The following is a 16,517-nucleotide window of genomic DNA, read 5'->3' as shown; positions in this document are numbered from 1 at the left end:
TTTAAATTTATTGTTTTTATTTTTTTATCCAAATTTGAAAGTTTCCTGAGCACTCTCAAAAATTTTAAGCATGGTGTTATGAGAAATAAGGCTAGTTGTAAAAAATTTTTTTTTTCAATTGGAAAAAAAATATAAATCGAAAAAACATCACTCTGAAAAAATTTGAGGATTTGCAGAAAATGTCAGTTTTATATAAAAAAAAAAAATCAAAAATCAAAAATGGTAAACATCGAAAAAGTTTTGATTTTTTCTAAAAATCTACAAAAAAACAATAAAGATAGGTTGCAAAAATTTTTTTGTATTTTTTTTTAAAAAGTACATTTAATAACAAAAATTTTGAAATAAAAACGTCCCAATCACTAGAATTTTGAAAAAGTTATAGCTATTTAAAATAAAAAAAGCCATTTTTTTCAAAAATTTATAACTTTTTTTCGGTTTCGTGAAAAAATTTGAAAAAATTATGAGAAACGTTTTTGATGGGGTAGAAAGAGAGAAAAAATTTTCAGCCAAATCTAAAGGGGTCGGGTTCAAAAATGGTCGATTTGGCGTGGAATGCCCCATATATACCCGTCCATTACTGGATTTGATCGAGTGCTACGGTATTCGATGATAGATCGGACATATCACCGAACGGTTGAAAATTTCCATATAGGTAGCAATTATTCAAACGATGATGTTGATTGGTTAATTCTGCAAATGTTTGCTAATTATCAAAAGAAACTTTGCTAATCATAAAACCATTTCCAGTCATAAAATTCAACGCTGTTTTCGAGCTCCTTAGGCTCGAAAACATGGTTGTGAAAGCATTTTCGAGTTCTTTGAGGTCGAAAATACTTTTGGATGCCATTGTTTTCTTATGAGCTTTTCAAACTCAAACACATTATAGTACATTATATCATGATTTATCCGGGGAAAATGACATAAAATGTTATTTTTCAACTCTTCGTCATCGATATTCTTTAAAGTAATTGACGGACTTTGATGTTCAATATAGTAACCAGCGCGTCTTATTGAGTTTTCGAGCTAATTAAATTTTGGAAATGATTAGTACAGTCGTTTTAAAGATATTCGCGAAAAATCTTGTTTTACCATTTCTTTCTCCGACGATCATATTTCTCGAACGAATTAAACAATTGAGATGGTTGAGGCGGAAATCAGCGTGTTTCATTGAGTTCTAGAGCTGATGAGATTTTGAAATCGTTCGATTAAATTTTTTCGAAGATATTCGAAAAAAAAATGTTTTTTACCATTATTTTTTCCAATGATAGCTCTCCAACAAATTAACCGATTGAGACGGTTGAGGTGGCAATCGTCGCGTCTTATGAAGTTCTACAGCTGATCAGGTTTTGGAATTGACTTATCTAGTCGTTTTTGAGAAATTTCGAAAAAACTAAAAAAAAAAATTTTTTTGAATTCTTTCGACGACGATTTCTCTTGAAAGAATGAACCGATTTTGATGGTTGAGGTGGTATTCGACGCGACTTACGAAGTTCTAGAGCTGATTAGATTTTGGAATCAATCCATCAACCACATTACAAGTTATCAAAAAAAAAAATTATTGAAAAAATATTATTTTTGGAATATCTCCGAAAGCACCCTATCGATCGAGCTCAATTTTTCACAGCTTGTAGGAATTAATAAGTCGCGTTGAATACCACCTTGGAGATCAAAATCGGTTCATCCGTTCGAAAGTTACAGATAGTTACATACACTCGGACATAATCTTGAAAATAGTCAAAATAGCACCCTAGAACGTCGAAACGTCAAGACCTGTTAGAAATTTGGTTTTCGATAATCGGACCGAAACCAATAACTTAAGTTAATAATTCTTAAAATCACCATCGTTCATATAAATGTCACATTGAAATTAAAAGTGTAACATATCGTGGTGATGGTAAGTATTTATAAAAATTCAATTATATTTTTAATGTTAATAAAACAACCTTCTACATACTGGTGCCTTTAAAATCTTAAATACTAGCAGATTGATTTCAATGAACATATACGATCATTTTATCTATAAAAACAATGACTGTAACCCTAGCTGAAACCTGGCGGATCCAGTTAACGGTAAATTACGAGCTTATGCTAATTTAACGCGAATCCACCGTAAATTATGGCATTTTTCTGTATAGTACTCCCAAAGAAACATTCGTCCTAAAATGAGTAGTGGGGGTATAGGAAATACGTACTAAGTAATGATGATAGTGGGACGACTTTAAATAACTGTGATTTTTAACGTAAAATACGATGGATTTGCCGTAAATTGGATCCACCAGAGAATATTTGAGACGTAAAAAAATCTCAAATTTTTTTTCAAAGTTGAGTGAAAAATGAGGTCAACCCAAACACCAAAAACAATTTCATTGTAAAATAGAAGAAATTTTTTTTCTTAGTAAAGAAAAAATTATCCTAGTTCAGACTATAACCATAAGATCACAAGTGACCTGAGCATGAATGAATACAGTTTTTTCGTTTCCAAGATATATGGCCAATGTCAGGAATTGAATTAAAGTTTCACAAAATGTTTTTAAAATATCAATAATTATCATAAAATCACCGAAGTTGTTGGATCATTTTATCCAAACCGAAAATAAGACAAAAATTTCGGCTGTGAATAAAGAATACTCCCATAAATAAATAAATAAAAAATAATGATTGCATATCTACTACCACTTGTTCGTCATAAGATGATATAAGCATTGCAATTAATTGTAATTGATAATGAATTATTTTTAGAGTCTTGTAAATTCCATCGGATAATGTTTTTGTAATGTTTAGTAGCAAGTATAATTTCTATACAGCTTCTCTCTCCGACATTTTCATTGGTCAGCATTTGTACAGAACACAAGTGAAGGGCAAAGGAAAGAGAAAAAAATGAGACAGAAACAATGGAAAATGCAACGATGTACGCATGGAGAGAGAGTGAGAGAAGACAGAATCGGGGAGAATCAGTCACGTGATACAAAATACACCGATTTGATTGGTTGAAATATTAGTTACCATCTCTCCCCAATTTATGAAGACGCTTGCTCACCTTCTAAACGACCGTCGGCCTCAGAATAGTTCCAGATGTGGCCATGTTTAGTTAATATTTGAAGTTTCTCTTATTAATCAATAATACAATAATTCAACCGATTTGCTGCGATCGCCATTAAGATTGTAACAAAAAAATAACTCCATCGTATCTCCAGAGAAAATAAAAATAATCCGTCGATCGTACCTCTATCGATTGCCCATTTAAAATAAAATAGACAGAATACAAATATCATTGGATATTTACGCGGTAGTTGAAAATTAATTTATCGTTCAATATACTCGTACACTCGAGACGCTGCCATTAAGTTGACATAAATAAAAACGAAAAACAAAAAATTTTTTTTTCGTAATTGTCTATCCACGAATATTTAGATAGAAGTTTAAACATAAGGAAATATAACGTGAGAAGGCTTCTTCTGAATTTATTTTTCCGTGTTTCAATTTTATAAAATTATTTACTGTATCTAAAGATCGTGATTTATACTAGAAGTAAGTAAATTAAAAAAAAAAAAAAAGACGTGTGAGAAAAAAATTGCTTTGTTTCATTTCTTGGTAAAGTTAAAATATCTGGGGTATTTACGTCGTTAAATACGCGCGGGCGCAATGACATGACACAATATATAATATTTAGAGGACAAACATAACTTGACTATAAAGACATACATGTAGACACAGATCACGTGATAAGAGGGGAGAAGTACAGAGTAACGGAGCGCGCATATACGGGAAAGAACCAAGCCCAGACGTTGTATTAACATTCGACCACATCGGTGATCGGCCATGCCACGTCAACGAGAATGACGTTGCTGCTGCACGGTTTAGGATAAAGGGGACAAACTATAATATTAAAATCGAATTACGATACTTAGAGACGGCACACAGTGTTATCAATCTAATGAAAAAATAATTTAATTAACTAAATAAATAAATGTAATAAAGTGAGGACTTGAAAAACGAGACACATTATAGTCAGAATACGCGTTAATAAGAAAGAGAGACAGAGAAATAGAGGGAGCGAAAGAAAGAAAGAAAGGGACAGAGATAGAGAACGGGCGTTGGTGGGAAATATAGAACAAAGAAAAAAGACGACAAGAAGCAGTTGAAATACGAGAAGTATAAAAACCCATGGACACTTTTGTCCATCGTTGGGTTTTCTTGTACGTGTTCATCATCACGAGATCAACAAAAAGTTTGAATAATTAACAAATAATGATTAAATAATTTATGCGAGCACAAAATTTAAAGGCGTTCGAGTGTCTAGTCAATTGATCGAATGAGATTAATTAACTACTTCTCGCGGATTTTGGTAATCAAATTATAAATAGAAATAAGGGCAGTATAATAGCTTGATCGACGGATAAATAGCAGTTTTAAAAATAACATAATAAAATACAGAGTCGAGTAATCGAATATGGCACTTGAGAGTGTCACCGCGGCTGAGACTCTGATTCAAAGGTTTGCCTTATTTTTATCTCTTTTCCATTGAATGACCGACAATTATCACATGAAACAAAAATAACGCGTTGAAAATGATAAAAAAAAATGCCGTATTCTTAGTCATTCGACAACGATTGACCATTTATAAATTTATTTAACAAATAATTGGAGCATAAACTTCATGAAGATCTCCCGATGCTGAATCCCTTGAATGCCAGTCAGCGTGAGTGACGCCAATTGTCTTCACTACTTTCATACTTTAAGAAGAGAAGAAAATAATACAATTATCTAATGTGTATTTGAGAAATTTTTTTTTCTTTTTTTTTTATGATCATTTTTGTGTCATGATTATGATTTTGTTTAATTTCATTTTAATCTTTTACATTCAAAATTATTTAAGAAAAAAAATTATCAAAAAGATCTATGGTCGTACAGTGATAAAAAAAATCTGCTCTTGATCTTTATTTATTACAATAAATCGTGTGAGGTGAGTGTTCGAGCTGGCTGGTTTATATTGGTTTCTCTTTTACAATGCTGAAAGACTGCACGAGTATTAGAAAAACCAATTATTTGAGGGATGAAACATTAAGAAAGTAGTTTCAAGTATAAGCAAAAAAAAAAAATCATAAATTATATTGGCTTTAGAAATTGTTATCGCAATATTGACTTGAAGCGGTATTTTTAGTTTCCGTTTAAACGCGTAATTTTATCACACGGACACCGACTAATTTAAAAACAAAAAAGTGTTATTTAAAGAAAACACATGACCAAGTCTGAAAACATACGGTCGCTAACACACACACACACACACACACACACACACAAAACTGTCCTCTGTTTGCGATACATACAAAACACACAAACACACACATTCACAGGACTTACAATAGACATACCAATACTTCTTGGTACAGTTGACTGTGAATAAATAGCCAATAATAGGTATATTTACTATACGCTATTACGGATTGACCAAATGTCCACCAATATGAATGAGCTGTACGTATAGTATTATAAGTGATCTATTGACGACCAAAAAAATTTTTGACGGACTCGCATATTACACCAATGTATTGACGTTATTTTACATGTTCACATGACTTAATGTCATGAGGTGATGATGCAACAATTATGATGATTAAAATTATGATGATTATGATGAATAATGATTATGATGTGCATGATGATAAATTTAGTAATGATGCTGTTCTATAGATTTGGTAAGGTATTTTATAATATATTATTGTACTCCTGTAGTTTCAATTTTAATGGTCATATTTTATTAATATAAATTAATGAACCTATTTGAATATCCTGCTTGGTGCTCATACTTTAAATATTTTATTAATTAACTGGGAATGGCTATATCTTTAAAATTTTGGCCTTATGAAAAAAAAAGTTATTAATAAAATCTTAATTTTTTAATTTTATTAATTCTTGGAATGAAATCCAATACGGGTTATTGTTTTTTTTAATTTTCTTATCATGTTCTCAATGCCAATAAAAACGTAGTATTACATCTATTGATTGTTTGCATGTCACGGTATTTGGGCTTGTGATAAAAGATCAATATTTTTAAGTTGGGTAATACATAAATGTACAACGTATACCGGGATGACTAAAAAAAGTGAATTATCATTACTTATCAATACTAAAATTTTCAGTAAATTATAAGAAAAAACTTATATAAGGGGCATTACACGCCAAATCGACCACTTTTGACCCCGACCCCTTTCGATTTGGCGGAAAAATTTTTTTCCTTTTCTACCCCATCAAAATCATTTTTCGGGAAATTTTCAAATTTTTTTACCCAGCCCAAAAAAAGTTATGAGTTTTTCAAAAATAAGGCATTTATTTTTTTAAATAGCTATAGCTTCTTCAAAAATTGACTAATTGGGACATTTTTTTTTTCAAAATTTTTGTCTTTGAATGTATTTTTCAGAAAAAGATACCAAAAAATTTTAAGATGATAAACTCTATGAAATTTTCGGCTTTTTCGAGAAAAACTATGATTTTCTTAAAGTTCGCCATTTTTTATTTTTTTTTTTATTTTCTCAAAAAAAATTTCAATTTATTCTGCGATTTTTCCCGCCAATTCCAGAGTGGGCGGACTTTTCCTTCTATTTTTTCTAATCAATTGAAGAAAAAATTTTTGCTCAAAAATGGGCTTATTTTACAAAACATCACTCTGGAAATTTTTAACGACTTCAGGTTTTGAAAAATTGAGACGAAAAAATTAATTGAAAGTGGTAATCCTCGAAAAAATTTGGATATTTTTCAAAAAATTGAAAAAAAATAGAAGATACCTATAAATAATTTTACTGTAATTTTTTTCAAAAACTACACCTGAAAACAAAGAAAATGAAAAAATATTTGTTAACAAACATATACTGGGCATTCTACGCCAAATCGACCACGTTTGACCCCGACCCCTTTCGATTTGGCTGAAAATTTTTGAAATTGAAATAGCGATGTGCGTTAGATTTATTTTTCGAATGCCTATGACTTGGTCAAAAATAAACCAAATGGCAATTTTTTTTTTCATTTTCTTTGTTTTCAGGTGTAGTTGTTGAAAAAAATTACAGTAAAATTATTTATAGGTATCTTCTATTTTTTTTCAATTTTTTGAAAAATATCCGAATTTTTTCGAGGATTACCACTTTCAATTAATTTTTTCGTCTCAATTTTTCAAAACCTGAAGTCGTTAAAAATTTCCAGAGTGATGTTTTGTAAAATAAGCCCATTTTTGAGCAAAATTTTTTCTTCAATTGATTAGAAAAAATAGAAGGAAAAGTCCGCCCACTCTGGAATTGGCGGGAAAAATCGCAGAATAAATTGAAATTTTTTTTGAGAAAATAAAAAAAAAATAAAAAATGGCGAACTTTAAGAAAATCATAGTTTTTCTCGAAAAAGCCGAAAATTTCATAGAGTTTATCATCTTAAAATTTTTTGGTATCTTTTTCTGAAAAATACATTCAAAGACAAAAATTTTGAAAAAAAAAAATGTCCCAATTAGTCAATTTTTGAAGAAGCTATAGTTATTCAAAAAATTAAATGCCTTATTTTTGAAAAACTCATAACTTTTTTTGGGCTGGATAAAAAAATTTGAAAATTTCCTGAAAAATGATTTTAATGGGGTAGAAAAGGAAAAAATATTTTCAGCTAAATCGAAAGGGGTCGGGGTCAAAAGTGGTCGATTTGGCGTGGAATGCCCCATAAAAAAAAGAAGCTTCGAGTATTAAATTAAATACTTTGTATTTATTTTATATCATGTTACAATTCGAGGATTTATTTTGATAAAAAATATTTCAATTTTATGATAGTTTTCTTTTCTTAACAATTTAACTTTTCTTAATCAATTTTTATTTATTGCTAGAGATTTTTTTTTAAATTAAAATAAAAATTTCGTTCGTGAAATATACATTTAAAATTTATTATTCAGCTGACTTGCTTGAGTCAAAAAGGCATCCGTTTTGTCAATAATTTTTCTTACCAACCATATCTTTAGCCTCTTATAATTTTTAAATACATTATAATTGAACGGCTTTTTGTAATTACGTCTTAACCACCTTTTTGAAAAAAACAAAAAAAAAATTACCTAGCTATCTAAACTAAAATATGCTAATGAAAAAATTTCGAAAAAAATCACAGATAAGAATTTTTGTAAGAATCCATCCGATTACTGACAGTATAATTTGCTCACTTCTTGATAGCCTACTAAATTTAAATGCCTATTGTTTAATTTGATTTTCAATATTAATTTCTCACTATTGAGTTATTTAACAAATTAGTTGCTTTTTGATGAATTTTAAATTACGATCACTATTTAATTACTTACTCTTATCATTACTTAAACGGAAGTATATTGATTTCTCGCATCGATATTAGAGCAACAAAACCTTAGTAATTAATAACTTAATTATATGCGATTTTTGTCGTAAGCAACAAAAATTATTTAAATTATTTTCTTTATGCAATTAAATAGTAGCTATTCTGGCCGGCTTTAAAAAAATTCAAACGAATACCTATTTTTGTTTTTTTTTTAATTTTATTTATTTATTTACGCCATTCGGTAATTGTACATTATTGAACAATAGGTAAAAAATAAATAATAAACTAAAATTACTTATCGAAGAAACAGATAATTATTGAGTTTTATTCTTTTTTTTTTTTTAAATGTTTTAAACAATTAGGTGCTTAGTTAATTTATTTTGGCATTTAAAAAATTATTATTATTTTTTTTTTCTTGGCTTACAACAATAATTTAAAAACCGGGTTAATCCATCCTACAATTTAATTAATTTCTTTATATCTTATTGATAAAAAAAAAAAAGTTGATTTTATCACATTAAAATATTATGATACTGAAGTTAGCCGACATCTAATAATTTTTGGATTTTTTTTTAACCGAGAAATCATAAAAAAAAAATATTTCAAAAAATTGCACTAGTAGTTTTTAAAATTTTCTACATGTGCTTATTTTTAGTTTTTTTTTTTTCTTCAAATTTAATTGTTCAAAAAAATTCAAAAAATTTTCAATTGTCTGCTGACTTCAGGATCGTAAAATATTAATTAAAATTAACTAAAATAACTTGCATAGATTTTTAATTTTTAAATTATTAATATCTAATGACAAGATATTTTGTCTTCTAACTGATTCCGAAATATCATTTTTTTTTTTTTTAATTTCATAAAAACCGCGGGGAAAAATAAAAAAAAATGGAACTTTTAGTTACTCATAGAGTGCGTTCCAGTAGTTTCCTTTTACGACTACGACTCCTACGAGTTTAATGTTAACTAAACGACATTATGGCGTCGGAGTCATTGTGGATTGCACCTTAAATATTTTTCATGCTAGACAAATTAGTATATTTGTTGTAAAAAACAAATAATTATAAAAATGTTGCCCGAGCTAGATAAAAGGTTTGTTATTAAATTGCTTATATGACATTTTAAATTGAAGCTAGATATTTAAAGAAAAAATTCAAGAGCTCAAGAATTTACAGTTGAATGATAATATTTATCAGATCATCATAATTTTAGTCACCAATTATATAGGTTGCATCATGTACAAGATAATATGAAACTACAAATATTTTGTATGAGATGAGAACACCCTACATGTTAATTATGAATATGATAAATTTTTTTTTTCTTTTCTTTTTTTTTTGTTATTAATATAGCAATGCAGATGACGATTTGGAGGACGGAGAAATTCCTTCTGATGAAGATGATGACTCAGCTGTACCTGTTGAAACGAAAGTCGAGCCACCTAAGCCTTCATCAAAATCAGATTCATCAAAGGACAAGAGTTCTGATTCGAAATCAAACAATAAATCTAGCAATAAAAAATCATCGAATAGCAGCTCTGGTAGCAACAATAAATCAGACCGATTTGGGAAATATAAAAATCCGTCCGATGATTGGGCGGGTGATGTTGAAAAAGCTATAAGAGCTGCTCTCGAAGAAAATAAATCGAAAAATCAGGATAATAAATCAAAAAATAAAAGTAGTAGTAATAATAGTAGTAGTCGTTCCAGAAATAAAAAAAGAACCCGTGATGATAAAGAAGATGATCGTGCTAAAGATCAAAAGGTTTTTATTAAATTTTAATTTATTATTTTCCTTTTCGTTTATTATTGTTAGTAATCATTATTTCTTTATTTATTTTTTTTTAGAGAAAAAAAATTAGTGACGACGAGAATATCAATGATGATGACGATGAAATGCTTTTCGTTAGAGGAGCATCACCAGTTCGCCGTGAAAATCGAGAAAGCTCTCCGCCGCCATCCAGACGATCACATGATCGAGATAGCATCGACAATAATTCAGATCGTGATTCTGATGGGAGATCTAGTCGACATCGAGACCATGATAAACGAAGCACCTCTAGTGGTCGTGGATCTAGTCGTCGTTCGAAAAATGATCGCGGATGTAAAAATAAAGCTCGTACACAATTAAGAAATGAACGAAGCGGTAGACGGAATCAAAATAATGATAATGTCCAAGACGCTGATTCTATTTGTGTATATTATATGCAAGGTAAATGCCATCGTGGTGATGATTGCCCTTTTTCTCATAATGCATTACCGCCACGTAAAATGGAACTTTGTAAATTTTATCTTATGGATTGCTGTGCTAAAAGAGATAAATGCCTTTACATGCATCATGATTTTCCCTGTAAATTTTTTCACACTGGTCTGAAATGCAATCAAGGTGATAATTGTAAATTTTCTCATGAACCTTTAAATGAACAGGTAAAAAATATTCTTTTGAAGCATCTTGAAACTGCTCCAAAAGAAATTTTAGGTGAATTTCCCCGACTCAGTAGAGAAGGTGCGTTAATGATGATTAACAATACAGCAAGAAATTTAGCACAAGGTCAAGATGCAAGTACTCAAAAAATACCTAGTTTATTTGATGTTACACTACCAGCACCAACAAATAATTTGACAAATAATGATAAAGACGATGATGGTTTAAATCATATGGATCAATTAAATCATCAGAAAAAATCAAACTCATCTAAAGACCGTAAACCAGCTGGTAAAAAGACTCGCTGGGGTTCTGATGATGACAGAGTACCATTGGAACAAATAATGTTACTTCAATCAGTTAGTCAACTTGGTATTCTTCCTAATGTTGCACTCAGCCTTGCTGTTCAGCAACAGCTTCAGCAGCGTATGCTAATTCAACAGTGTTTTGCAAATATGGATTTTTATAATGAGATTCAAGGCAATGCTTTAGTTGAAACAGAAGCAAATAAATTAAAAAATAAACTTAATTCTGATAATAAAGTTGATGAAAAAATCCAAGAACAAATGAAACAGAGTATTGTTCAGTCGCAAGATGTAGATTTACGTCAACTTTTAACTAATAATCCTCAATCTTCACCATCAGTAACTAATGTAACTGATCAAGTTACTAATTCAACAGAAACTAAAGTCGATGAGGAAAGTGATCATGATGGAGAACCTGATCTTGTTATTGCTGTACCAACGGATGATGATGATAAAAATAAAGATAACATAAAAGATAAAAGCACTGAAGTAAATGAATTCGGTACAAAAAAAGAGTCTTCCTTAGAAAAAATAGATAATTCTAATAATAATCATGAAAGTAATCAGGAGATGCTTCCTAATTTGCCGAAAAAAGCTCAAGAATTATTTTTACGAATTCAGCAGCAACAAAGAGCTGCTAATGATAGTATTGGCAACGTTGATGATAAATGTGCCGCTGAAGATGCTTCAAAAAATCAAGATGATTGGTATTCCGATGATGATGATGGTGGTAATGATGATGATGACGACGATGATGATGATGATGAAGGTGGTAATTTACAAATTGTTATTAAAGATAATTTAAAAGATGAAAGTGAAAAAAGTGATTTAGATACTCCAACAAAAGAAAATCCAATAGTTATAGAACCTGTTGGTATTCCTCAACCTGCTGTTATAGTTGACAAATTAGGTAATCTTAGTAAAATAGACATAAGTGCTGAAGTAACAAAATTACTTTCATCGATAAAACCACAAGGATCATTATCAAAAAAGAATTCCGGAGTTGAGTCACCGTCAAGAAGTAATGACAGTAAAAATAATAATTCATCTTCAGATAATACTGAAAAAGTATCATTGAAAAAATCGGAAAATGGAAGTATGAGTCCTAAATCATCATCAAACGCTGGATCAGTTTCAAGAGATCCAAGAATGTCAAGAGATCCACGTCAACGACGAACTGAAGAGACAAGAACAAGTAGTCCTAGTCGATCTGATTCAAAAAAAGAATCACAATCTCTCCGACTAGAAACGAGTATTTATTCATCAGGAATTACTGCGTCTGATGAAGGAATAGATGCAGATTTTCGAGCACATGATCAAGATCACCGAAGACCTGATTTAGATCTTCGTCAACGTTATCAGCAGGACTTTGGTGATACGGATTTACGAGTAGCAGCTGGTAATTTTATGGAACCACAAGTTGGTTCTGATGTTGATCTTAGGCAAATGTTGAGTTTACCATTTAAACCGGCCCCATCACACGTTCCATGTACGGAAATCGATGCTAGTATTGCATCTCATGCTCCAGTATCATATAAAGTATACGTCGTTGATATTCCTCGACCAAATTACAGCGGATTAAAATTGACTAAAAATGATTCACTTGTTAAATATGATCCTCGTCTACGTAAAATATTCCGTCTGTCTCAATCAGATATTGTAGATTCACCTATGTCACCACCACCTGTAAAACCTGATACACCAAAATCACCACCACCACCACCACCACAAGTACGAATGGATCCACGTAGAAAAGCTCTTGAAATAACAATGCAATCTTCACAAGCTATTGGATCGAGTGGAATTATGGGTCTAGGAATAGGTTCACAACAACAATCACAAGACATATCTATGGGAATAACTGCTTCAGGAATGCAATCATCAACTGGTATGGGAATGGCAATGGGACAGAATTCAATGATGAATAATATTGGACTGATGAATCCTATGATGAATAATTCTATGCAACCACAAAATATGACACCTCTTGGTATAGGAGGTATGGGAAATATTTCATCAATGGGACCAAATAATTCTCCAATAGTACCTAATCAAATGGGATACGATCCACGATACCAAACACACAGAAATGGAGGTCCAGGTTTACTTGGACCAGCACCTGTTCTGGGATTTTCTGATCCACGTGACGGTCCTAATTATGACGGACCATCTTATCCTGCAAGTAATTTTGGTAATTTTGGACCAAATTCAATGGCTAATGAACCAATGATGTCTTATGGTCCAAATGGTCCTAATAATATGAATTTCGGTAATAATGGACAATCTGATTGGGCAAATAACAACCAGAATTCAATTAGGCGAGGTGGAAGAATAAGAAGAAGGAATCGAAATCGAACAAATGCTGGATCAAGAAATAATAGATCACCTCCTTAAATTAAATTTTCTATTATATAAAAAAAAAACATTTTTATATTATGTCGAGTAGAATAGATCGCCTTTATGATTTTACAAAAAAAATCTATAAATAAAGATATTTAAATAAATTATATGGACAATTTAGTTTACAAAAAATATTTGGAAATGGAAGCAAAGTAATATTTTGCTTCATTTCTTTTTTTTTCTTTTAAATTTACAAATGAGCATTAAGTTCAATTATTAATATTGTAAAGTTAATTAGTATTGTAATAAGTAATTGTAATTTTAAATTAGAATTTTTATAGTGCAACCTTACTCATAATACAAACTTCCAATAATATTCAAAACTCATTAAGAGTTTATTGAAAATAAAATAATATTGAAATTATTAATTAATACAGTGAAACGTAAAGTTCGTTTTCATGATTATTAGAACTAAATATTATTATTTAATAAGTAAACATTAATTTATACTTGTAAATACAAGAAGAAGCTTAAGGTTATTCTTGTAAAAATGAAAAAATAAAAATATTTACAAAATCAATTATCAAGTAGAAAAAACAATCTGATTGCGTCATTTAAATCAATTTGTAATTATTTTAAGAAAACAATTTCTAAATTTAAATAAATTTTATGTATTTTCTTTTTTTTTTCTTGTGTTGAAATCACGTATGAATTTTTTTCATTAGATAGTAAAGAACATAAAATACATGACGTTAATCAGTATCTTAAATATAATCAGAAAAAACACGAAACACGAGCAGGATATTAGATTTAATTAATTATTTCTTTATATATACATTAATAAACTAATGAATATCAATGTTAAAAAAATTTTATTTTTTTACGTCTATCAAATGTACATAATATAGTAAATAATGATGCATCTTAAAGTTGTTAATATTCAAAATATTATTTGATAGGAAAATTAAGTTTAATGTAAATTGATATTTGTTAAATATATTAATTAATATATTATTTTATGATTATTATTATTCAAATTTAACTCTACTGTAAAATTATGCAATATGTATAGCCTACGATAATCAACGAATTAAAATAAAAACATGTATCCATCTCAAGACATTTTATATAGGATTTATAATAAATTTAAAAAAAAAATTGAATTAAGTTTTTTTACAAGACAAGAGAAAATAATTCTCTAATTAAATTATGAAAAATATCTGTGATCAATATTTTCATTTTAGAAAAAAAAATTTTTATTAGAATAATTTTTTAATTTTAAAATTAATAACTAAAATGTCGGAGTTTTTAACTTTTAAAATGAAAAATTTGTAATAATCGAATTAAAAATCAACTCAAAGTTAATTAAATCTTATTATGAATAATTTATGTCTTCCACATTTATGTATAATTTTATTAATTACGTAAATATGACAAGGCCAAAAAAACTTTTCATAACGAGATTTGTACTATTGATTTTCTGACACAACCTTTTTTCTTTTATGTGAAAAATAATTAACAAAGGTTGTGTTAGAAAGTCATGGATATATATTTTTGTTTGCAACAAATTTTAACTTTAAAAATAATTAAAATCGATAGAAATTGTTTTATTTTAATAAAATAATTTGAATGGAATAATTAATATTATATCTATGGACATTGTTATTATTTTATAATTACATTGTATTGATGTTTAATTGTTTTTTAGTTTTACAGTTATGATTAAATTTGGATAAAAATTATCACGTTTACCTACAATGTATTTGTACAAAAATTTATATTTTTTATTTAAAGAAAAATAAAAAATTTACTTTATAACAGACACCAATAATCCAATCAATAAAATCATTTAATCAATGAGTAACAGCACTGAGAGGTTCTGCACGGATTGATCTTAATTTAAGTTTTGAATCTACCTCATCATCCAGTTCTCCGATTATTGCTCTAAAATATTTAAAAAAATAATAACATTAAAAACTAACAAACATACATTAGTTATTAAAAGTATCAACTAATATAATTTACTTACACATTATCACCTCTAATTATATGTAGACCTAAAACAACTTGTTCAACACCCTGTGTCATACTGTATACTCGTTCATGAGAATCATCAAGAATTAAATTAATTGTTTGATCAAATCCTTTTAATGTTCCCTAAAATAAAGAATTATTATTTAAAAGATCGCAGACGATTTTATGACTTTATTTTATTATCAGTATTCTAAATTTGAAAAATGTCATTGTATATGTATCGTATACTGATTTATAAAAAATGAATCATTAAGTGCATAAATCTAAACTTTCAATTTTATTGTCAACTTTCAGTATCTTCATTCAAAAATTAATTTTGAACTCAATTATTTACAAAATAAAATTTATTTCATGGATTTTAAAAAATTCACGTTAAAAAATATTAGAATAAGCTATAGAAATAACTTACAACAAAATTTCTTCCATCGGATGTGATAATAGATACAGTGTCTAAAAATATTTTAATTAAGGATCTTATAAATAATATTATCGTGCAAATTTATTTGAATAGTATATGATTAGTTAATGTAAAGGATACGGTTAACGTAACTTTCAAGTCCTGATGCCATTGTTGTATTTGATTTTTATTAAAATATTAAATAATTGTTTTTTTAATAATTGAAAAGAATTATTACTAACAAGATTTAAAAAATTTTTTCCAACTGAATCCACTTTATTTATTAAACAAAAATAATTTTTTTGAACTTATTTATCATAATACCGTTCAAGTTGTTTTGGAGTTGTTGCCTATAGATATCTATTTACAATATATTCATATCTCTATGCTAGTAACAAAGAATTTACGACAAAAAATTACTAGATTATTTTCCTAGATTGCGTATTTTCAAACAAATTGTTTGTCAAGTGTATCTAATCTTCATTATTTTCATAAGGATATTATCAAAATTTATAAATTTTTCATATTTTATTTTATAATTAAATTATTGAATCGGTGAGTTGCAAGTACATATAGTTCTAAATTATTTTTTTTACCGACCGAATTCATAAAAAAAAAAAAATTATAGATAGCGTTAAAGTCAACGGCAGTTAATTGTCAGATAATTAACGAGTTATTAACCGGTAAATTATGTATTTTTAACACCGTTT

General features: G+C 28.6%; 2 protein-coding genes across 4 annotated transcripts; one reads left to right on the top strand and one right to left on the bottom strand.

Annotated features, from left to right (window-relative positions):
* Positions 1-2,717: 2,717 nt before the first annotated feature.
* LOC130672281 (protein suppressor of sable) lies at positions 2,718-15,533 on the top strand. 3 transcript variants are annotated; one of them, XM_057476742.1, is made up of 3 exons: positions 2,718-4,494; positions 9,660-10,071; positions 10,155-15,533. In XM_057476742.1, exons 1-3 carry the CDS (start codon positions 4,451-4,453, stop codon positions 13,428-13,430), a joined length of 3,732 nt encoding a protein of 1,243 aa, XP_057332725.1. In that variant the 5' UTR covers positions 2,718-4,450; the 3' UTR covers positions 13,431-15,533. The 3 variants fall into 3 exon arrangements, with proteins under 3 accessions (XP_057332725.1, XP_057332727.1, XP_057332726.1); XM_057476744.1 differs by lacking the exon at positions 2,718-4,494 and adding an exon at positions 5,353-5,475; XM_057476743.1 differs by lacking the exon at positions 2,718-4,494 and adding an exon at positions 9,251-9,399.
* On the bottom strand, positions 15,088-16,269 carry LOC130672284 (U6 snRNA-associated Sm-like protein LSm8). The gene is made up of 4 exons (XM_057476758.1): positions 15,949-16,269; positions 15,820-15,860; positions 15,406-15,533; positions 15,088-15,320 (listed from the first exon to the last, which is right to left on the bottom strand). The coding sequence occupies exons 1-4, from the start codon at positions 15,977-15,979 to the stop codon at positions 15,230-15,232; spliced, it is 291 nt and encodes a 96-aa protein (XP_057332741.1). The 5' UTR covers positions 15,980-16,269; the 3' UTR covers positions 15,088-15,229.
* Between the last annotated feature and the right edge of the window lie 248 nt (positions 16,270-16,517).

Source organism: Microplitis mediator, chromosome 7 (assembly GCF_029852145.1).
Source record: "Microplitis mediator isolate UGA2020A chromosome 7, iyMicMedi2.1, whole genome shotgun sequence".
Taxonomy (NCBI): domain Eukaryota; kingdom Metazoa; phylum Arthropoda; class Insecta; order Hymenoptera; family Braconidae; genus Microplitis; species Microplitis mediator.
Note: the sequence above shows the minus strand (reverse complement) of the source record. Positions and strands in the feature narration are given on the sequence as shown.